Source organism: Bos indicus x Bos taurus, chromosome 14 (genome assembly GCF_003369695.1).
Source record: "Bos indicus x Bos taurus breed Angus x Brahman F1 hybrid chromosome 14, Bos_hybrid_MaternalHap_v2.0, whole genome shotgun sequence".
NCBI lineage: Eukaryota > Metazoa > Chordata > Mammalia > Artiodactyla > Bovidae > Bos > Bos indicus x Bos taurus.
Genome location: NC_040089.1, coordinates 55904904 through 55929490, shown reverse-complemented (window position 1 = coordinate 55929490; position 24587 = coordinate 55904904). Strand labels below are relative to the sequence as shown.

The 24587-nt window shown below is 40.7% G+C and overlaps 1 protein-coding gene across 1 annotated transcript; it reads right to left on the bottom strand.

Annotated features, from left to right (window-relative positions):
* Positions 1-5136: 5136 nt before the first annotated feature.
* On the bottom strand, positions 5137-14261 carry TMEM74 (transmembrane protein 74). Its single transcript, XM_027561312.1, has 2 exons — positions 14144-14261; positions 5137-11761 (listed from the first exon to the last, which is right to left on the bottom strand). The coding sequence occupies exon 2, from the start codon at positions 11720-11722 to the stop codon at positions 10805-10807; it is 918 nt and encodes a 305-aa protein (XP_027417113.1). The 5' UTR covers positions 11723-11761; positions 14144-14261; the 3' UTR covers positions 5137-10804.
* Between the last annotated feature and the right edge of the window lie 10326 nt (positions 14262-24587).

Genomic DNA, 24587 nt, shown 5'->3' with positions numbered 1-24587 from the left:
GGTTTTAAAATATAGATACCTATTTCAACACTCTCTCCTTCATAAGGTGGAGCCTAGTTCCCCTTTCCTGGAATGTGGACTGGACTTACACAGAATGTGGTGGAAGGGACAGCGTTTGACTTCTGAAACTTGGCCGTAGGAAACTTTGCAGCATTCTCTTTCTATTTAGTATCATTCTCTTTTGGGGACTCAAGCAGTAACCTTAAGAAGCCCTATGGAGAGGCCCATGTGTTTAGAAACCAAGGTCTCCCACCAACAGTTAGCACATACTCGCCAGCCTCGTGAGTGAGCTGTCTTGGAATTGACTCCTCCAGTCCCAGTCAGGCCTTGAAGTGCTACAGCCCCAGCCAATATCTTGATTGCAACTTTAGGGGAGGCCCTGAGCCAAAACCACATAGCTAAGCTGGTCTCAAATAATAAAAGTTTATTTTTAAGTCATTAAGTTTGGGGATAATAATTGAACATAATATAAAATGAGATACTTAACGTAATTCACTTGAGGAAAAAAACAAGTCAGATACTCATAGTTAATTAGAGGAGGGTTTTGGTAAGCAAAAATGGAAAAAAATAATTAGAAAAAGTAAATATCAATCAGGAAATTGACTGGAACCAGGTCACACATTTTGGCAGGGATTATCTAGCCGTCCATCAAAGCCATTTCCTCTTTTTCCTGGATATAGTGCTGGACAACATTTCTCAGACTCTTTTGCAGTTAGATGTGGCAATCAGGTTGAGTGCTAACCAACTGAAATGAAAGTCTCCATGCTGAATTTTTCCAACTGCTGGCGAAATACTGACAACCAGGGTGATCTGGGAAGTCGTATGTTGAAGATGATAGAGTCCTCATCAGCACAGTTTCCTGAATAACTGTGGAGCAGACAGCCCCCACCACCCCCCCGTTTGCCCCAAACCTTGCTAATGGAGGCTTTGACATCTTCACTGTAGCTTCAAAGTTCTTCTTGGGCAGTGTATTAGTGTTTTCCACAGAAACAGAACCAATAGAAGATAGATAAATAAATTGATACAGATGTAGATATTCACAAAGAGACTTACTACGAGGGATAAGCACATGTACTTACTAAGAGGCTAAGAAGTCCCACAATCTTCTGACTGTAAACTGGAGGCCCAAAAAGCTGATAATGTAGTTCCAGTCCATACCCAAAGGCCTGAGAACCAGGGGTGCCAGTGTTGGGGGACAGGAGAAAATGGATGTCCCGGCATAAGTAGAGAACAAATATACCCCTCCCCTACCTTTTTTTATCCAGGCCCTCAAAGGATTGGATGATGCCCATCCACATTGATGAGGGCAATCTTTACTCAGTCTCCCCATTCAAAAGCTAATCTTTTCTAGAAACGTCCGTATAGACACATACAGAAATAATGCTTTACTTACTATCTGGGCATCATTTAGTCCAGTCAAGTTGACACATAAAATTAACCATCAGCTTCATTCAGCCACCAGGTTGGGGAGTGTGCAGGAATATAAGTGTGCAGGTTCCTTAACTATTTCATCCAGGAAGTGACACACATCACTTTGCTCACATTTCACTGGTGAAAATGAGTCATTCAGCCTCACCTAAATGAAAAATACGCTGGGAAATGTAGTCCCCGTTGGTCTACTGCTCTCTGGCAACAACTCTACCCAAAGGAAATGGGGTATGATCTTTGGTTGGGCTGCTCTGATCTGTCTCTCCTGCTTACACACAGAGCATACACAGCTCCCAAGAGGGAGGACTGAAAGATCCATCTAGATACTGTTTCCAGCTCCAAGTCCAAGCCCTCCAAGGTGTGCACAGACTTCCTCATAAGGCCTGGATGTCTCTTCTTAGAATCAAGAAAAGTATAAGCCAGGAAGACAAGTTATCCCTCATATACAATATACAATGATGGTAGCAGGGACACGGTAACCACATGATAACCATATTATGGGTCCACAGAAACGCTGAAACTCTGTCAGGCATTATATAGTCCTTTTGTCCTTAGTGAAGTCGCTCAGTCGTGTCTGACTCTTTGGGACCTCATGGACTGTAGACCACCAGGCTCCTCTGTCCATGGGATTTTCCAGGCAAGAATAAGGGAGTGGATTGCCATTTCCTTCTCCAGGAGATCTTCCCGACCCAGGGATTGAACCTGGGTCTCCCACATTAAAGGCAGACGCTTTACCGTCTGAGCCACCAGGGAAGATGGGGATGGTAAATTCTTTGATTAGGCTCTGTTCTGATTTCTGGAAGAAATTCACTTATCTACCATTCCCGAAAGCCCCTGTTCAAGCCTCCAGGAGTTTGTTTCTTCCTTGCCATCTCTGGCCACATCTAAAGTGGATATTCAGGAGTATGCCCTCCTTAGGGCCTGTATAAATTTTCAGGCCTGCTTCCTGCTAGTACAAGTATCGGGGCCCAAGTGTTGTTATAAAGGCTCATATATTTAAGGGCTTCTTTGGCAATAAAATTCCTTCAGCAACTTAGGCTTCTGTACTACTTGTTTCCATCAGTTTCATGTACCATTAACTAAACTCAAAATTTTCCTGCTTCCAGCCTGAATCATTTGCTGGGTTCTCAATCCCAGCTTCTCTTTCCCAGCTTAATGATGGCTCTTGAGATTAGCCAAAACAGCTATGTCCTTAATATAATCTCTGACATAAGGCTGTGTTGTTAACGAAACTTTTTCTCTAGAAGTCTTTCTCAGCCTCATCTATTACTGTTTAAAATCTAGCATCCGTCTCTCCCAATCCCCTTTTATTCTGCTTGTAATCAAATCCTGGCTTTGCCCTCTTCCTTCTCTGGTGTCCCTGATTTCTCTGCTATGGATCACTTAGCAGCAGGGGGCATAGCTGACTATGCCATTTAAATATCAAGGGAAAATAAAGTTTAATTTTTGGCAATTGTTCTTAACGTTCTTAATTGCTCTTAATATCATCTGTATTCCAGAGCAGTTAATTTTCCTAATTTGGCAGATTGTGAGTAATTCAAATAAAATTCAAAGATAAATTCAATATAAGCACACATACACTCAGCTCTGGATGAATGGCAGTGAGGAACAGCCTTTTGCCAGAGTGCTCACTGAATAGAATCGTTTAAGTTTTAACATTATGAATGTAAAATATATATATATTTTTCAACCAAATAAAAGGATTTTTTTGGACTTTCCTATGGCATAACTCTTCTATTCAAAGAGATATCTGAGTTTTCTGCCACATAGCATGTGATGGTTATAACTATTCACAATTAAGCTAAAGACAGTTCTCCAGACTGATTTTCTGTCTCTTGAAGGGAAATATGATTTGCTTTCTCAGACATATCTATGATGGTGAAATGTTAAAAGACCTGCAAATGAATGGTTTCCACATAGTTGATGATTATGGTAAAGGAAGAAAGAGGAGAGAAAAATAAGAGGAGGGGGCTAAGAAGAGGAAAAAGAGGAGAAGGGAAAAAGGAAAAGGAGAAGAAAGAAGAGGAGGAGATTATTTATGATCCTGATGATGACCCAATACAGTAGTTTGTCAGCAGCTCATGATCATGATTCCCAAGTACTTCCAAAAACCCAGGTTCTGCTGTTACAAAGCAGCGCACATAAGATACTGTGGATCCAATGAGAGAATACCTAACAGGATTCTCTCTCGGACTTTGTCTGATTTACCTTGTTTCATTCAGTTCAGTTCAGTTCAGTCGCTCAGTCGTGTCCGACTCCTTGCAACTCCATGAATCACAGCACGCCAGGCCTCCATGTTCATCACCAACTCCCGGGGTTCACCTAAACTCACGTCCATCCAGTCGGTGATGCCATCCAGCCATCTCATCCTCTGTCATCCCCTTCTCCTCCTGCCCCCAATCCCTCCCAGCATCAGGGTCTTTTCCAATGAGTCAACTCTTCGCATGAGGTGGCCACCATGAGAAGGTGGCCTCTTAGCATGCTGAAGTTTCAGCTTCAGCATCAGTCCTTCCAATGAACACCCAGGACTGGGCTCCTTTAGGATGGACTGGTTGGATCTCCTTGCAGTCCAAGGGACTCTCAAGAGTCATCTCCAACACCACAGTTCAAAAGCATCAATTCTTCGGCGCTCAGCTTTCTTCACAGTCCAACTCTCACATCCATACATGACCACTGGAAAAACCATAGCCTTGACTAGATGGACCTTTGTTGGCAAAGTAATATCTTTGCTTCTAGGTTTATTTGATATCTCTAAGTTTCATTAGAGCCCTGCAAAGCGAACAGTTTATACCTATTTTACAGATGAAAATGGCTCAGATGTGTGCCATTTCAGAGCACATACTAGAAATGCATTTCCTACCATAAGTGGGTCTATGTAGCTAGTCCTGGCTAACAAGTTGTGAGGAGATAACAATGTCTGTTTGAGACCTTTCTGACCCTCTTTTTCCCTCTGAGTGCACAATCAGCAACATTTGAAAGGTATCAGATTGGGTCCCTGGGAGGCTCCCTGCTGACCTCTGAGGGTCAGGTAGCAAGAGACCATGGAGTTATATGGCACCATTGTGCAGCTCATTCTGAATGACAGAGGTGGTTAACCAAAAAAAAGGTCTTCTAGCAAAAAATATGTATGAAAAAGCACTAGATTTTCTTCTTTTATAGTAGATAAGAATCTGGATCCACTTGGTTTCAAACGAGTGGAGCAATAAATGGGGCCTCACTTCAAATTGTCCCTTTAGGATTCTCAACCTTGACAGCACTTACATATAGTAAGGATAAAATTCCACTTCATTACATACATTATCTATCTCTCAAATGAAAATGGAGATCAAAATTACATTAAAAATGATTAAGAGCAGGGCATGAGCTTATCCAATATTTGTTTCTCACCTCAAAGCTTTCTATATTTCTCAATGAGTATATTTAAAATATTTATTCCTGTATTTTTTCCACACTGTGCAATTCATACTCTAAGTTCAATACTGAATAATTTGGAGAAACCCAAATAGCTATTCATAGACTATTTCACACAAAGTAGAAAAAAATAAGGCATAGTTTACATTGTTCAATGATACAGTACCAAAAAGAATGTTCTACTTGAATCAAGGATAAATATTACTTTTAAATTTTTTACTGATAATTTCAAATGTAATTTGAAAAGAAAAAATCAACATTACATATTCAGATTTAAATAAAAGTTAACACACACAATAAAACATCTTAATAGTTTTATTTTAAAATGATAATGACATACTTACTATTAACATATACAGCATCAAATGCTCTAATAAAAAGTCTAGAACCTGAATAACTTCCCTTTTTATAATATAAAAAACACATAATCAACATTAAATTATTTTTCTTGTTTGGCAAGAAAGTAAAATGAAAAGCATGATGAGAACCATAAACTCTCAGTACACTGTATAGTAATAACTGTCTTTGCTTTCTGGTATGACATTTATTCGGAGTCTGGCAAGGAAGCGTGAAGATGGCAGTGGGAAAATAAGGCTGGCTCTTCCTGAAACACAGGAAAACTGCTAAAATGAAGCAAAGGAAAATACTGTCTGCTACCCAAATTTCCTTAAAATAAAATAATAATCATGGTAAAATAATTTCTAAATATGCCATGCTTTTGTAAGGCTAAAATTGAGAGGGTAAAAAAAGTCAATTAAACATCTGCAGGAAGCTAAATAACCAAAAAAACAAATAAGCAAGAATCCATATAATTATGGCATCTCATTCTGAGGTTGATTCCAACTTCTTCATTCATGATGTGTGAAAGACTTCTCTTGTCCTTAAAGTTAACATTAGGCATGCCAAGTTTCCCATAAGAAAATTATTCTAATAATAGCTTTAAATATTACAGTTTTATAATTATAAATATTCTCCTAATAAATACATAGACTTGAGTGTACATAAACTTGCATACTAAAAACAGAAAAAATGGACAGGTATGCTCTTAAGGGTAACCCATGGATTTTTGAAATCAATTTTTCATATTTGAAATAGCATCTTACTTTTTACATTGCTACTGCACGAGTCAGGCAAATTACTTCCCAAGACTTATGCCCGTACAAGTTGGAAGGAAATACTACAGAAAACTACAGACCATAAAATTGTATAGCTGAAAATCAGCTAAAAGATGAAGTGTTAATTCTCTTTACAAAGCATTTTATACTGAGAAAAGCCAGTTAGACTTCCTTATAATTCTTTTTTATTATAGTCATTCTTTATGCCCCATTCTGGAAAAGGTTAAACCCCAATACAGAGAACTGTAAGGCTCTTATTACTTTGTCACAGTGGAATCTAGTTGGTGGTATTAAATCTTGCTAAACAGGTGAACCATTGATGAAGGCTGTGAGTCTCTTTAGTCAGACCACGTTTTTGTGGTAGCAGTTATTGCTGCAATGCAATACAAGCTTCAGACTGAAAAACCTTCTCCTAACAGATCTATAGAACATTTTTCTTTAACTTTATATGAATAATAAAAGTTTTGCATGTGCCTATCATTGCACATGTGAAAGATGAAGGATAAAATGTTCAAAGGGTCTTGCCTAGAATTTTGTTACAATGAAGTAACAAAAAGTAGAACCACTTGGATTCAGACCTTTAATTCCAATATTCAACTGACATAATTCTCACTCACTCACTTATCCTTATACCCGGCAGCAAACAGAAGGCACAAATGAACTTGGCAGGGCAGTCTCTGTCTAAACTGGCACATCGAAAGATATGTGCCTGTACTGGGCACATATAAGTGTGGGAGGAATGGACTCGGGTGTTTTCAGGCAGACAATAAAGCATGTGATATTGATATCAATGCAAGTAGCCAGGCAGTACAGCATCAAGAAGCACGGCAATTTTGTGGGTAAAAGTACCCACAGCCACCTAGAATTTCATGGTTCCACGTAGTCCTGTAATCCTCTAAACTATGAATCGGCTATGAAATGGGAGCCTGGAGAAAAAGACATTCTTCTTATGAAAGATCCAGTACATCATATGACATGGAGCTCCAGATGGCTGAAAAGGACACACAAGACTGCAAAGAAATCACTTCAGCTCTGCCAAAACAGTTTAAGGTGCTCTGAAAAGGAACAGTTTTTATTAAAGTCATTAAGACAGTTAAGCTGGCCATTAGCAGCCTGTAGATCCCAGCAGTAATGGAGAAAAGCAGCTCTCTTGCTGGTACTCACCCCTTCAGGCCTCCATGCTGAACAATGAGTTGCCTTCTTTTAAGATTAGGAAGGTGAATCTAGTTTTCTAAAACGTGGTAAAAAATCAAAGATCTAAACTATGGACCTCTGAAAAAGTAGTTTTACTTGTCTAGGTCTGCAATAAAAACTCTCAGAGGTAACAACCAGCACCGTGTTAAAGAGACAGGTGTAAGGTCACAAACTTCCATGAAGAATGCAAGACCCACACCATAGCTATGTTCTGTTCACTATCTGTAACAGTATAACCTGATCTTGCCAAAGTACTTCTAAATAAATATATTTAGAGCCCCAAACCCTCTTTATCAGATTGGAAACAATGTCTAAAGTTCAGGGTCTTTTGTTACCTGTGTTACCATCACTTAAAATTCAATTAATCTTCATCTTGAATTCAGACACTGACAGTATAAACTAGAGCTACACAGCTGAACACCTGGAGAAATCATAACTGATGAAGGCGGTTATCTGAGTCATGTTAACACAGCACTAGAGACACCCAGATGATGTTCTGAATTGCTTCCTTTTGGTATAATGGTCTGCCCTCATATAAGGAGAAGGTAAAAGAGATATGCCCCATATATGAGCAGATTTAAATAGTGGTAAAATAAGTTACCATATGTGTGCACCTGTTCGTGCTGTCACTTCAATCATGTCTGACTCTTTGCAACTTTTTGCAACTCTATGGACTGTAGTCTACCTTATACTTACTATATTTCAATTTTAAAATTTTTAGGATAAAAGGAAGAAACATACTCTGATTTAAGTCTTTTTTCCCTGAATATTTTTTCCTAATTGGGATATAAACATGTAGGGCTTCCCTAGTGACTCAGATGGTAAAGAATCTGTCTGCAATGCAGGAGATCTGGGTTCAATCCCTGGGTCAGGAAGATCCCTTGGGGAAGGAAATGGCTATTCACTCCAGTATTCTTGCCTGGAAAATCCCATGGACAGAGGAGCCTTGCAGGCTACAGTCCACAGGGTTGCAAAGAGTCAGACACAAATGAGCAACTAAGCGTGTGTGTGTGTGTGTGTGTGTGTGTGTGTGTGTGTGTAGGAATACATATCTTGTAGATCACAGTGGAACTATATACAATTTGGTAGCACTACAAGAATCATAAAATACTTCCAAATGAAAAGCTTTGTCTTTGTTCCTTTATCACAAGCTTTACAGAACTGAAAACATTTTCTCACATTTGAATCTCAAATTTGTCTTCCTTCACAACCTGAAATTCAGGCTGCTCATTAATTGTTTAAGTCTGCAATTTGACTAATTTGACTAAACTTGATTCATCAATAAATAAAAACAAAGCTCAGAGGATGCCAATTAGTGTCTATGAATAAACATGTATTTTGTACAGTATACTTTTTAAAAAATAACACACAGCTCAGACCTACTAACTCAGCCAAAGAGATCATTCCCTTGTTGCCTCAACATCATGCATTGTAGATCCTCAAGCAGGCTAGAATCTGACAATTTGTATTATATATAAACCTTGAGGATAAGAAATTTATACTGTTGGGAAAAGCTGGCCTCAACACAGGAGAGCCACAAAAAAACAAAGTTTCTTCAAAAAGCACAGAGAACCAGCTATAGAAAACAGAAATCATGTGTGTATTATCCCAATTATTTCCAAATCAGTAATGGTCTCTTATTAAGGATAAGGTAATCCAGTTACATCTAGCTTCTTCTGAGATCCATATAATTTACCATTTTAACATGATAATTCTTTCACACATCTGTCCTATTTTTATTATTCTCTGATCTTCTCTTCTGCATTTCACTTTAACCCTTACCAACATAGTGTACCCAATTCACCAAATCAACCTGACACCCATAAGAGCTCATTCACATAAATATCCCGACTCACACACTCTGCCAGCCAGAGTCACCCACATACTCCACAGTCTTCAATAACAACAAAAACTTCAGACATTAGAATCAGGCTTTAGAATCTGCTCTCCACCCTGATTCCCAGCTCTAGTCCTCTTTAAGAATGACTCAAACAACCCTGGTAACACAGTAACTGAAACTACTCTTGAAGTGGGAGGTGGAAAACACCTCCAAGAAGAGCTGTAAAATGCAAGATATTTCTGAGGCTGCATTCTCCATCGCCTTCTTGAACTATAACCCACAGAGACACTGAGTTAGCAGGGATTCTGAGTGTGTGTTTTGCAAAGTGGTTACTGTTTCGCTTATGGTGCTTCTAATAAAGTAAGTCTGAATTTATAAGGCAAGATCTCACAGGTATGAGAGCCTGGGTATAAGGTGCTCAGAATGATGCCTTAGACGATTGTTGCTGTTGCTAAGTCGCTTCAGTCGTGTCCGACTCTGTGCGACCCCAAAGACAGCAGCCCACCAGGCTCCCCCGTCCCTGGGATTCTCCAGGCAAGAACACTGGAGTGGGTTGCCATTTCCTTCTCCAATGCATGAAAGTGAAAAGTGAAAGTGAAGTCGCTCAGTCGTGTCCGACACTAGCGACCCCATGGACGGCAGCCCACCAGGCTCCTCCCGTCCACGGGATTTTCCAGGCAAAATTGTTAGCAGGAAGTAAATTCGGGTGAGAAGTACAATTCCCACAGATTCAGTGTGTTCAGTCTCTCTCGTCTCATTTTAGTTTTTTATTTTTTGGCTGTGAGCTTAAGGACTGCTGCCATCCTGGGGCAACGACTTGTTGCTTGACCTGGAACAAGTGATACCAGTTTCTAGGCCCAGTCCCCACGAGTCTAGCTGCACGTGTATTGGAGGTTTTCTCCAAACAACCACGGCCTGGGAGTGTGCCTGAGCCGGTTATGACTCAACCTGCCTAGATGTGTAGGTATCTGGAAATAGGATAAAAACCTCTTATGCTTACCTCTCTGGGGTGAGAACCAAGAAAGACTTCAGCATGTGTAATATATATGATGGCTAAATCACAAACAGAAAATGAGGTTTATATCAGCAATTAATTTTACTTATCTAGAAAACAGGCATGTGACACTGGCTAATATCTGGCACTACCATTCTGGGTTAAATTCAGATTGGCTGATTTATATAATTTTATTAGAAAGTTTATTCTAATGACTTAATTACCACTTTTGAGTACAGGAATAATTTTGAAAATAACATATGTATTTTTGCATTTTTTAATAATCAGTATCTTCAAGCTTCAAAATATTCAAATTCAAAACCCCATATTTTAATGTTTAGCCAAATTACAGAAAGAATAAGTTGAGTAAGAAAATGGATAAGCACCTTTGAGAATTAAATGTAAGCCTTATGTGATTAGTGCTTACATTCTTTTTCACAAAACAGGTTACGAATTGGTTCTATACCCTCTAGTGTCTAAAGAAAAACATCCCGTATCATGTAAAAGAAATCATTTGAACACTGAATTGTTAGAAATATTTTGCTATAGAAGTATTAATAGAAGAAGCAGGTGGCCACTACAGATTAGTCTCAGCTCTTTAGAAGGACCAGTGGAGCTGGCTGTGGTTTCTTAATGCGTCTTACATGGCTTTTCTTTTAAATAAAAAATACAAGAGCAAAAGCTCTCACTGGCTGTTGGTTTGGGAAACAAACTTTTCTTGCCAGGCAAATAAACTGCACTAGTAATTTTAAGAAATGTGTTTTGCTTTGTTTTGTTCATATAAAATACCAAGGCAGACTCTCAAGAAGTTCACAACCAGAATTAACTCTGTACAGCGAGAGCATCTTCCTCCACCAGCGACAGTTCCAGGGTGTTTTCGTTAGTGCTTGTTTTCATCCTGAAGTTGAAGGAACCGTAGAGTTTGGCAGACTCTTTAGAGGAGGCAAACCTGTCACGACGGTATAGCTCCCCCTTCCACATGGACATCATCAGCAAGCAGGACAGAACAACCCCCCCAAGCGTGAGCAGGCAGAGTCCGGCAATCACACAGCGGTCCAGGTGAGCCCCCAGCCTCGCGCTCTCCTTCTCCAGGCGTTCCATCTCCCGGGCCGCCACAGTGTTGGGATCCACAGTCACATCCCGTGGGACAATGTACGAGATGATCACCAGCAAGATGCCAGTGACCAAGAACAAGATGGCGCTTATGAAACCATAGTCTACTGACTTCCCTGAAGAGGTGGCTTCCGAGCTGGCATCATCTTCATCTTCGGAAATCAGGGATATGGCAGACTCGTGGGACCACTCATTTGGATTTCCCCAGCCGAGGTCTCCCAGGTGATCACTCCCTTTTGCTGAAGGGGAGCGCCTGTTCCTTTGCTCCAGGTTGACATTCTCGTCCACGTAGGTAAAAGAGGTTTCTAATTCCTGGCTGCAGCAGTTGCAGACTTTCTGTTCTGCTGTTATCTGGTTGTTCCCTGAGTTGAGAGGTCCTGGTGGCAGCGAGTCTGTGTGAATAGCACTGTCTTGCAGGGAGGGGGAAGGGGATGCTGGGGAAGGGCTAAGTTTACATGCTTCCATCTCCAATGCTCTGGGCTTTGAGGTACAACGTCTCTGGCAGCAGAGAGCAGCTCTGGTGGCTGCTGCATCTGCCTGGTCCCCGGGAGGCCCTCTTGAACTCCAGTCAGCAGCATCACACGGGGCTGCCTGGCTGCTCTTCTTAACAAGGTAGTGGAGCTCCATTCGAGCTAGTCAGACATTCCCCAGCAGCTTCCAGAGAGTCTGCCAATAGCAATACAGTTAGATAAGAATCCACCAGGAGCTAAGACCTGACCACCAGGAGTACTGCTCCTGAGGCCCTCTTCTCCTTTGTACCTACAGGTTTTGACACTTCAGCCCCAATTCCCCCTAAAATAGGTAAGAGAAAGGAGAAGCTACCTAGTGGCGGGAAAGTGTGAAAATGGCAAAACTTAAGTCAGGGTAAAAAGGAACATGGAGGAAGTGGCAGTGTCTGGGAAGAAAGCATTGCCGTCACCAAGCCAAATTTATCCAAGGATCACACATTTCGGTGACAGGATCCCTCAAACGAGAAGGCAGGTTTCCTGCACAGAGATACAAATGAGAAAAGCAGGACCTTTTTCAGCGAGCTGCTGATTTTCTGAAGAACTTGGGGAAGCACAGACTTCTCAATAATTCAGTTAAATTGTAAGTGTTTACACTCTCTGTAGTTCAGAACAGATGCTAATACAGATTAGCATCGTTAGAGCATCACCATGGGTGAACCAATCAATATGTCACCAGCAGTTGGGCTCTACTGGAGCTCGGTATTTTGACTGGGTGGCTCTGAAGTGGGTGAAAGATGGCTGGCTTGATTAAGCCACACTCCTAACGGTACACTTTGTACACCCAGAGACCCTAATCACACAGCCCTGTTCATTGTGATTCCATTCTCAGCTTACTGCTACACAATGGCAGCATGTTCTAGACCCAAAAATACGTAGACACACACCTCATAGGGTGATCTCTGAAAAATACAATGAGCTAGCCCACTCCTACACACACACACACGCACACACACACACACACACACACACACACAGGGTTGCCTGCTTCAGGTAAAGGTCTGCTACCCATGCACTCTAGGTCTGAGTGAGTATGAGTTCCTCTCCCTCTGCACGCTTTGCTAACAAATGTGTACAGGACATCAACCATCTAGGAAGTTTTCACAAACCCCAGTCTAGAAATAAACTGACAATAAAATACAAATCATAAACCCACAGAGTCACAGTTCTGTTGAGGCCAATAGGGGAGAAACTATTTCCAGGGTTACCTCTGGAACTTTGCCCTACCTCACCACAGCAAGGCACCTTCATGGGAGAAAATTTTGCGTTGAGTATAAAACCATTTGCCTGTCCTTTTCTGCCTCTGCCATCTTTCTGAGGAATAAAAATTTACTTTCTACTATCAGAAAGTACAGAGGTTTCAAGTAAAGTCCCTTTTATTTTGCTTCCTAGTCCAGAATAATAACAGATTTAACTCATGTCTTAGAGGTTTATTATGCTTCAAAATCCACAGCTCCAACGGCTGGTAACCTACCCAGAAACGCAGGTAAGGTGAAGCAGAAATCCACCTGGCAACTCATTTAAAATATGAGAGGGGAAATCCACATGTTTTATGCTCTACATTAGCGTTTGTTTAAAACACACACACACACACACACACACACACTTCTCCTATTATCGGAGTTTCTTTGCAGCTAAAACAGGAAAACAAACAAAAAATCAGATGCAGGAAAACCACAACTGAACCAGAGCTTTCCTTTAGTAAGTGCATAGACACCCCCTCCCCTCACCCCCACCCTTCACTGCGGGATCCCTCAGTGAAGGAAGCAATGGTAACGGGTTTGATCGATTACTGAAATGAGAAATCTCGCAGTTCCCTCAAACATTAGGTGCGCTGATTAACCTCTGGCACAATTAGCCCATCAAATTGGATTACTTTAGATAAAAATCGGCAGAGCCCCTTATGGGACTTCCAATTTATAACAAAGAGAGGGAGACAGAAATCTCCACTTAATTCCCTTCTTCTGCCTCTATCTCTTAAAAGAGAGACTCCGCTTGTTCCATCGGAACAAGCTGCACAGTCGATTTCCTTTGCAGCTCGGTAATCCGGGGCTTCCATTCTCAGGGGAGAATGGATAATCCCAGGGGACCAGCCAAAGGCTCTTTCCTTCAGCCTCCTCCCTCTCTCCTCTCTGGTTTAAGAGCGCGGTTAATAAAACTGCACCCGCAGAACGCGGAGACAGCACTTTCCCTCGTCCGTCCGCCAGCAATTAAGAGCATTAATATCTGCATGGGAACTAACTGACACGGGCGAGGCTGGTCTAGGGAGGCGACCTCGGGATCCGTCCTGCGCGCGCTGTGCTGTAAGGGCGCGCCGCAAGCACCGGGCAGCGATCGATGTTCCCCACGGACTCAATCAACCCATTCCGGGTGAGCTCCGCGTCCGCCGTGGTGCCCTGAGTTGGGATGCGTTCGCCAAATACCCAAAGGCTAGGCAGGCACCTTAGGCAGGGACAAGGGACGCGCTCCCCAGCTCCGCCAAGCTCTCGGGGTCTCTTGCGCGCTCCAGCGCCTCCTCCCCGTTCCACTCGCCGCCACTCACCTCCTGCCTTGGCCACGCAGTGAGCCTGGAGCACCGCGCGCTAGTCCCTGAGCCGCTCCTCGGGAAAGTACCCCGCTCACCAGCCGCAGCACTTGTAGCCTCTGCGCGCCGCCCGCTTCGTGGGGTGGGCTGCGCCTGCGGAGCCCGCGGGGCGGGGCTGGGCGGGGCTCTCCCTCTTGCTGAGCATCCCGGGAGATGTAGTCTGGGTCGGCCGCCCGGCCTCCCTCCTCTCTCTCTCCTCTCTCTCTCCTCTCTCTCGCTGAAATCACTGGCTCCTAAACTCAAACCAAAGGCTCCTAAACTCAGAGTAAGGTCCTCTATTCTCCGTGTTATGACGGAATATTTGAGTATTCTGGGTGTATATTTAGTTACAACTGTGTGCCAGGCAGTATGCATATTTAGTTTTGTTTAAGTGAAAGTGAAGTCGCTCAGTCGTGTCTGACTCTTTGCGACCCCGTGGACTGTAGCCTACCAGGTTCCTCCGTCCATGGGATTCTCCAGGCAAGAATCCTGGAGTGGGTTACCATTTCCTTCTCCAGGGGATCTTCCCGACCCAGGAATCGAACCTTGGTCTCCCGCATTGGAGGCAGACGCTTTAACCTTTGAGCCACCGTCATAACAAATCCTCCAAGATTTTATTAATTCTCATTTTACAAATGAAAAAAGAGGCTCAGAGGAATTAATACCTCATCCGGGGTAAAAAAGACAATAAACGATCTCTAATATTGTGCTCAAAAATCTGTTTCCAAAGTCATTGCCTTGCCCACAAAATCTGGAGAAATGTGACCATTGAAGGCAAGGAATTGTCCTGTTGATTTCTGCTTCTCCTGGGCCTAGCAGAGTGTCTAAATAATCAGTTCTGTTCAGTCGCTCAGGCATGGACTGCGACCCCATGGACTGCAGCACACCAGGCTTCCCTGTCCATCACCAACTCCTGGAGTTTACTCAAATTCATGTCCATCCAGTTGGTGATGCCATCCGACCATCTCATCCTCTGTCCTCACCTTCTCCTCCCGCCTTCATTCTTTCCCAGCCTCGGGGTCTTTTCTAGTGAGTCAGTTCTGTAGCCAAAGTATTGGAGTTTCAGCTTCAGCAGCAGTCCTTCCAATGAATATTCAGGACTGATTTCCTTTAGAATAGACTGGTTGTATCTCCTTGCTGTCCAAGGGACTCTCAAGAGTATTCTCCAACACCACAGTTCAAAAGCATCAATTCTTCAGCGCTCAGCTTTCTTTTTTTTAATATAAATTTATTTGTTTTAATTGGAGCCTAATTACTTTACACTCCAACTCTCACATCCATACATGACTGGAAAAACCAGAGCTTTGACTAGATGGACTTTTGTTGGCAAAGTAATGTCTCTGCCTTTTAATATTCTGTGTAGGTTAGTCATAGCTTTCCTTCCGAGGAGCAAGTGTCTTTTAATTTCATGGCTGTAGTCACCATCTGCAGTGATTGTGAAGCCCCAAAAAATAAAGTCTGTCACTGTTTCCACTGTTTCCCCATCTATTTGCCATGAAGTGATGGGACCAGATGCCATGATCTTAGTTTTCTGAATGTTGAGTTTTAAGCCAACTTTTTCACTCTCCTCTTTCACTTTCATCAAGAGGCTCTTTAGTTTTTCTTCAATTTCTACCATAAATGAGGTGTCATCTGCGTATCTGAGGCTAATGATATTTCTCCCGGCAATCTTGATTCCAGCTTGTGCTTCATCCAGCTGAGAATTTCTCATGTACTCTGCATATAAGTTAAATAAGCAAAGTGACAATATGCAGCCTTGGCATACTCTTTTCATAATTTGGAACCAGTCCATTGTTCCATGTCCCATTCTAACTGTTGCTTCTTGACCTGCATACAGCTTTCTCAGGAGGCAGGTCAGATGGTCTGGTATTCCCAGCTCTTTAAGAATTTTCCAGTTTGTTGTGATCCACACAGTCAATAAAGCAAAAGTAGATGTTTTTCTGGAACTCTCTTGCTTTTTTGATGATCCAATGGATGTTGGCAATTTGATCTCCGGTTCCTCTGCCTTTTCTAAATCCAGCTTGTACTTCTGGAAGTGCACGATTCACATACTGTTGAAGCCTGGCTTGGAGAATTTTGAGCATTACTTTGCTAGCGTGTGAGATGAGTGCAATGGGGCAGTAGTTTGAACATTCTTTTGCATTGCCTTTCTTTGGGATTGGAATGAAAACTGAATTTTTCCACTCAATAATAATGACCCAAAATAACAATAATTAACATACAAAGCACTTAGTATTGTCAGGCTATCTTCTAAACACTGCTAATATAACTCAGTTAATGGTCACAGTTGATCTTTAAAGTTCTGTAAAAATCGTCTTTTGCAAGAGTGGATTTTTACAAAAGACAAAACTAAATTACAAGAAGTTGAATAATTTGCCCAAAGTCATACTGCTAATCCTTAAGAAGATGGCACAACTCCAAAAGAGCCTAAGCATTATACAAATTGAATGAATGGGAAAAGACAAACAAATAAACAAACAGAAGCCTGGAAGACAAAGGATTAGGAATAAAGGAAATCCAGAGATTAAAGCTACTGAGATGTTGTTCCCAAGACAGGACAAAGTAACTTCTTTGAGTCACCTACCTCTTTCTTACCAGAGCTGACTGCAGTAGCCAATAGCCAAATAGAATAACTTTTTTTTTTTTTGGATTGTCTTAAATTTTCAGAGCTGACTGCAGTAGCCAATAGCCAAATAGAATAACTGTTTTTTTGTGTGTTTTTTTGGATTGTCTTAAGTTTTCAGCATCTCCTTTGGGGTGACTCTAGGGTATTGATTGTTTAATCTAAGGGGAGCAAGAGAAGGGTTATATTATAATATAACATTTTGCTGCTTGTGAGTAGCTCACATGAATTTTGTGGTTGCTTTCAAGTAATAGATCAGTCTTCTATAATGATGACTTAGTTGGTTTTCCTTTAGTGTAGTGTAGCGTGTGTGCTCCATCATGTCCAACCCTATGAACTGTAGCCCATCAGGCTCCTCTGTCCATGAAATTTTCCAGGCAAGAATACTGGAGTGGGTTACGATTTCCTGCCCTATGGGATCTTCCCAATCCAAGGACCAAACCCGCATCTTTTATGTCTCCTGTATTGGCAGGCAGATTCTTTACCACTGAGCCACCTGAGAATGGCTTTGGTTTTCCTTTATATTGATAGAATTCATAGTTTCATAGTTCCAGGGATGTCATAACACAGCTGCTTTTAAATCTTTTCTCACCATGACTCTCTTTTAGGTAGTTAAGCCCATTTATTGTTAAACATGATGTATCTATTATGGCTTCTTCTCCTTTGCTCACTAATTACACTGTTCTCCAATGAGAATATCCTTTTTTCATTCCCCTATTTCCTCCACCTTTCAAAGAGCAGCTCATCAAGCCACATTTGCTAGGGTACATTCTTAGTATTAATACTGTATATTTGAAAGGGAGCCCAAAGACACCATATGTTGTCCAGAAGCGAGCATCTGAGAAGCTGAAGAAACTTGAACTCATGTTGGATGAGACACTGAAGGAACTTGGGATATTTAGCCAGAGGAGGAGACTTAGAGGAAACAAAAACTAACTTTAAATAATTAGGTGTTTGTGAATAAGAGTTCTATATCATGGTTAAAGGGGGCGGGGAAGCAGAACCAATGACAATAAAAGCATGTATTAGTCCTAATGGGTTATCTTTAATTCTTACATCAATGCCGTAAGGGAGTCATTATTATCATACCCATTTACATGTAGAAATTGAGGATTGAAAATGTTTCTTTTCAAGGGTATTAGAAGTAATAAATAACTGGTAGAGGCAATGGCACCCCACTCCAGTACTTTTGCCTGGAAAATCCCGTGGACGGAAGAGCCTGGTGGGCTGCAGTCCATGGGGTCGCTAAGAGTCAGACACGACTGAGCAACGTCACTTTCACTTTTCACTTTCATGCACTGGAGAAGGAAATGGCAACCCACTCCAGTGTTCTTGCCTGGAGAATCCCAGGGATGGGAAGCCTGGTTGGCTGCCATCTATGGGGTCGCACAGAGTCGGACACGACTGAAGCGATGCAGCAGCAGCAGCAGCAGAGCCTAGATTCTAACTTGAGTATCTGATTCCAGAATTTGGATCTCTTCACCACTATGCTATACTGAGCAGTACTTCACAGTCATTGTCACAGCAGAGCATGAGTAAGGTGACAATATTTATTGTCCTGGATAAACACAGGAGGTTTCTCATGGCCATCATTCTGGTGTTGGGGCTACTTGAGCCCCTGCATTTCAGCTTGGGCTGCCAAGAGAAGAGATAAACCAGCACATCTGTAGTGCACTGGGGCACCTGAGAATGATGGGCACAGGGCCTGGGGAGCCCTGGGGAGCCCTATCAGACTTAACAAGGAGGTTGATTTGGGGCTGAGCATAAAGAAGAACATTATCTCTAAGTTCTTAAAACAGGGTGCCTCATGAAAGTGAATTTTATTATTACTGGAGAAGATAAAAAAAAGAAGAAGCATTTATTAGTGATGTGGTAGAAGGGATTCATCTAGTTGGATTAGAGGAACTCTACGGTTTCCCTGCTGAAATGATTCTAGTTACATCTCACTTATGAAGCCGTTTTTCTCCAAGCCAGCTCCCAGAGATTCTGCCTCCTATGAACTATTCTAGGACTTGTCAGCACTAATGATTTTTATATTTATCAGCCACTACCCTGTGACATTTCTAGTATGTCTAGGTAACTACTGTGTATCGTTTAACTTGTCACTTAGGTGCCCAAACCTCTAATATCAATTGTTAAGTTCCTAAGGTCAGTAACCATATATTAAATGTCTTATTATCTCCTACAGAAAGTAAAATATTTCTGTTGAATAGAGTGATGGAAAAATGCCAAGACTGAACTGAGACTGGAGATGATTATCTCTTCACATTATTCTCTCTCATTTCCTATTTCTGAATATAGTACACTTGACTGTCTACATATTCTTGAGCATTAAAATAAAATCAACTCTATGCCAACACGCTACAAAATCTCCTACAGAATTCTTCATAAAAAGAGTAAATGTGGATTTAGCTCCTGGAAATAAAAGCTCTGCAAAAAATACCACTTGCAGGAATAACTTCAACACTCTTTCCTATAATTCCATTTCTACACTTTCACCAAAATCTCACCCCAGACCCTTTCTCAAGTTTCTTTCTTGTTCGTAACCCCGCAATTCTTATTGCTGTTCTAATTGGCATTCTGGTATAATATACACAGTGGTATAATATACTTCTTTTTATCCTGTCATCTTACATATATAGAAGTATTTCATGTATATTTTATACAGCTTTCTATGTGTCTCTCTTCCCAGATAAAATTTAAGCTCTTTGAGAACCAATATTTTCTTCCTATAAATTTGAAGCTATACATGGACATGAAACAACAAAAATACATAGTCAACAGTGGTTCTTCACTAGGTGCTAGATGTGTACACAGTGATTCACCCTGATAAAAAGATGATAATAAAGTCCAAGTACAATTTTGATCCTACATAATTTTTAATGTAGTTCTTATTTTCCTGTTTACTTATATTCCATGAGGTATAGGAGGTGTGATCATGATTACATCAAGTAGAAAAATAATTTCTGAGAAGTAAATTTACCATGTGAGTCAAGGGTAGTGCAGGGACTTTTAACAAACGCATCTCTTGTAATGGGAACTGAGGATACTTTCCAGTTTTCTGTCTTCAGCAATAATAATAAGGACTGATGGTAAACAAATATTCTTAGTGGATTTAGAGTTATCAGGAGAGGCTAGGCTGTTGGGAGGTTAGAAAGACATTGGCTGGATAGAGGCTCAGTCATTTAATGGGACTACTACAAGGAATATTATTTACTTCATATCTACTTCTAAATGATGAAGAAAAGAATGAAAATGGTCAAATTTTAAAGTAGTGAAGATCTCATTTACTAAAAACTTCTAGGAACAACATAAAAGTAGTATTAAATTTTAAAGTTTTCTTTAAATAAAAATGCTCTAGTGGCCAAGATACCTTGTTATTTAAGTAAATAAAGTGGATGGATACAGACACTAGGGGTGAGGGAAGACTGTAGCCGAATTGAGAGCAAGTGCTTTTCCTAAGGGTACAGCACCCCCTGTTTATCTTTACCTGGTGTTTGTCTTGAGTGAATTCAGACATCAATATAAGTCAGAGATCCCACTTTTTATTTAAAAATTCAGTCTTTAAAATTTAAATTGAAACATTTTAAAATCTGTATAGGTCAAAGAAAATGTAACTATAGGAAACATTTCTTTCTGATAATAGCAGATAAGGTGATTGAGAGCCACCCACTGCTGGGGATAATTAGAGAATGGGGACAAAATGTACAAAAAATCACTTGCTTGAAGACAAGTAAAAATAACAAGATAGAGAAAAATTACTGTGCTAGAGTCCAGAAACGGAGAAGGCCATGGCACCCCACTCCAGTACTCTTGCCTGGAAAATCCCATGGATGGAGGAGCCTGGTGGGCTGCAGTCCATAGGGTCGCTAAGAGTCAGACACGACTGAGCGACTTCACTTTCACTTTTCACTTTCCTGCACTGGAGAAGGAAATGGCAACCCACTCCAGTGTTCTTGCCTGGAGAATCCCAGGGACAGGGAGCCTGGTGGGCTGCCATCTATGGGGTCGCACAGAGTCGGACACGACTGAAGCGACTTAGCAGCAGCAGCAGAGTCCAGAAAATAAGAGAGGCTCATGAAAGCAAGTCAGGCACTTGGAGCTTTGTTTTACTTGAGGATGTTAAGTGATTCCAGGAGAAAAAGTTGAGAGGCTAAGAAGCTGAGAGTGGAGACTGGGTTCCTGAGCCTACCAAGGGAAGGATCATAGTGAATCCACTCTGCTCCTTAAACTTTGGGTTAAAATCCTGTAAAGTTCTACCCTAGCAGTGTGAAGCCATTAGATAGTCCTTCACAGGGAATGCCTCTCACTTTGTTAAGATTTCAGTCTTTAAACTTTAACCAAGGTGGTTCCAGAGTGCTAGAATACCAGGTACTTGGCATCAGAAGCAATCTTTGAAAAGGGGGTGGGGGGTGGAATATAGCATCACCTCAAACCAGTTTTATAATTTTGCAAATGTATTAACTCACAATTAAAAAGTAATGAAAAAAGCCAATTTCTAAAAATCACATCCTGTATAATTCTCTCCGCAACACCCCCCACCCCCACCGCCATATATAGAGAGATGGAAAACAGATTGGTGGTTTCCATGGGTAGAGAGTACATGGATTATAGGGGTGCATGGAACCATAACTTTAAGGAAAAGCGTGGGGGAGATCTTTGTGGGGATGGAATAGTTCTGTATCTTGATAGGGATAGTGGCTACATGAATCTATGGTTTACCAGTTTACCAACCCAATTTTCTGGGTTGATATTACATACAGTTACACAAAATGTAACCAGTGGGGGGGAACTGAGTGCGGGGTACACACGATTTTTCCGTAATATTTTTGCAGTGTTCCAAGAATCTGTAATTATTTTAGAATATAAAATATAAAGTTTTTTAATATTTTTTATATTTCATACTTTAAACTATAAAAATAAATCAAACAAAAAGCCCAAGTACATCAGAAGATTAGATCACAAGTATGAAAACAAATAGAAACATAAAACAATAGAAAAAGACCAATGGGAGACTTCAGATATTAGAAAATTTTAAGTAACTCTCTTTACTCTGGGTTTCCCTAGTGGTTCAATGGTAAAGAATCCGCCTGCAATGCAGGAGATGCAGGTTCAATCCCTGGATGGGAAAGATCCCACAGAGAAGGAAATGGCAACCCATGCCAGTATTCTTGCCTGGGAAATCCTATGGACAGAGGAGCCTGGCGGGCTACAGTCCCTGGGGTCACAAAAGAGATGACTTAGCAACTCAACAACGTATTTACTGTGCTCACGAAATGAGACAAAATTTAGAATTTTATCAGGTAACTGGGAACAAAAATGAAAATTATCATGATCAAAATTAAGAACTCAGGGAAAGATTAAGATCGGATTCAGTGAAGAGAGAATTAGTAAACTGGAGATAGATCAGAATAAAACATCTCAAGAATAAGGCACAAAGAGACAAAGGATGAAAAAGACAAAAATGAGTGTAAAACGACATAGAGAATAAACGGTCGAGTTTCGATCAGAGATTCACGTGCCGAAAGAGTGAAGCTTTTCTTTTTCCTTTTGGGAAGGGAGGAAAAGGAAGCTTTTTCTAGCTTCTATGTATAAGCAGACAATTTTTTTCCCCCTCTGTTTCTCATCTCTGAGACAGACTCTGAAGTTTGTATGCAAAAGACATTTGACTTGGCTTTCATTGTATTGCCCAGGGGTAAAAAGTGGAGTGTGGGGAACCAAATGATCATTATTTTTGCTTTTTAAGTGAATCATAGTAATATGCCTCTGATCCAAATATCACATTTTGGATAAGTGAATATTTTAAAAACCCAAAAGTTAGAATGAAGAAAAGAAGCTAGCCACTGAAAAATGCTAATGTGTAACTGTGCGAGTCCATTTCTATTGTTAGCTAAAGAGGCAAAATTATACCAGAGTATTTTGCGATACTGGTGAAATAATGTGAAAAGCAAAGATGTGATTACCATAAATTTCAAGATAGAGGCTACATATTCAAGGGAGGGAGGAAATAGTGATTTGGAGAAAGCAAAAGGACAGGCTTTGGGACACCACACTTTTCTATTTCTTGACCTAGATATGCTTATATGAGCATTCTTCTTGAGTTAAATATTGAAGGTGACTCTATCTCATGCACAGTTCTGTATGTAGTAGTTCATAATAAAAGATCAGTATACTTTTGGAGAGAGTTCAACTTTCAAGTACCTGATTTGAATCTCTAAGAGTTTATATTATAATCTAAGAATTTTATTCTCTCATCTTAGGAAGAACTAGAAAGGGTTTTCTCTGGCTTGGAATCACCCAGCATCTTGCTGTGCATGGAGGGTGGGAGAGTATACAGTCGTACGGTCCCTCAAACACCAAGTGACCACGCTCTCCTTTGTCATTTTTTCAAGAAATGTTCAACTGACTTCAACTTTCTCCCTGTCCTTTCACTTCTCTTTTTCAAGATATGATCCAGCTAATGGGTCTATTACTGCACCAAAGTTTCTTGCTGAAGTCATTAATAATATTCAATAATTCAGCCACTCACTCAACAAGTATTAATTAAATGTCAAAGGATTCTATGGTACGTGCCAGATGTATAACTGTGAACTGAATGGATACATCCTAACTTTTGGAGAATTTACAATCTGATGGGGGATGTGCCAATTTAATAGGCAAGTATAATGCCAATTCATCAGTGCTGTGATAAAGGAATAGATGGTATGGTGGGACCATAAAGGAAGAGGACTTAATTCAGAATTTACAGGTCAAAGTAGACTTTTCAATGATAGAATTTCCAAGTGAGATAAATATAGAAAGAAGTTAGTCCTTTGAAGAATGAGGTAGCATGATGAACAGTGGGAGGCAATTCAGAAGTTAAATTACTGGAGCTGAAAACGCTCAGTATGTCTATAGTATGAAATGTGAGGGAAAGTATGTCAGTAACGATATTGGAAGTGTCCTAGAGGACAGATCATCTTTGGACTTATAATTAAGGATAAGGTGTGTGGACTTAATTTTAAAAACAACAAAATGTCAGTGATGGTTTTTGAGCAGGATAATAAGGTCATACTTGAATTTTTAAAAGACCATGCTGGGGAACAGATTGAAAAGGAACTAGTTTAGTGTAATCAAATAGCGTATAAAAACCATCTTCAAGCTAGAGATAATGACAGTGAAATTTAGATATAATGATACAGATAAGTTACAAGAAAAAAAATATGTATCACGCAGACATTAATCAGAAGGAAGCTGAAGTGGCCATATTAAAGTGGGCTTCAGGATGACAAATATTACCAGGGATGAAGGGAAATAAAAATGATAAAAAGGTCATTCATCAGGAAGATACACCAATCAAAGCTATGAATGTGCCCCTCAACATCTCTGTGGGGCCATATTTCTGGCTCTGGTAAATAGAATGTGTATGGAAATGATGTGTGTTAACTTCCAGTATAAGATAGTTAAGGATCTGATGTTTCTATTTCATGCCATGTGCTATCTGGATGATGCTAAAATGACCTTGAAGCCACAATATGAAAGCAGCCTGGGATGCTGAATCACAACTTAGAAGAGTCTGATCCATATCAGACTCAGATGTGAGCATAAAATAAGCTTCTATTGTGGTGGTGAGGTTTTGAACTTGTTTAGCACAGCAGTTAACTTTCTTTCCTTAATTGCAGCCCCTCCTGAGCCAAAAAGGAGCTCAAATGGGAGACAGAAGGAATCTGGTTATCTACCAATGGATAGTGGTTTAAGCAATTATTGTATTTTGCTTTCCTTTAACATTAAAGAGAGTAAAGACTTTACTTTAGATTTATT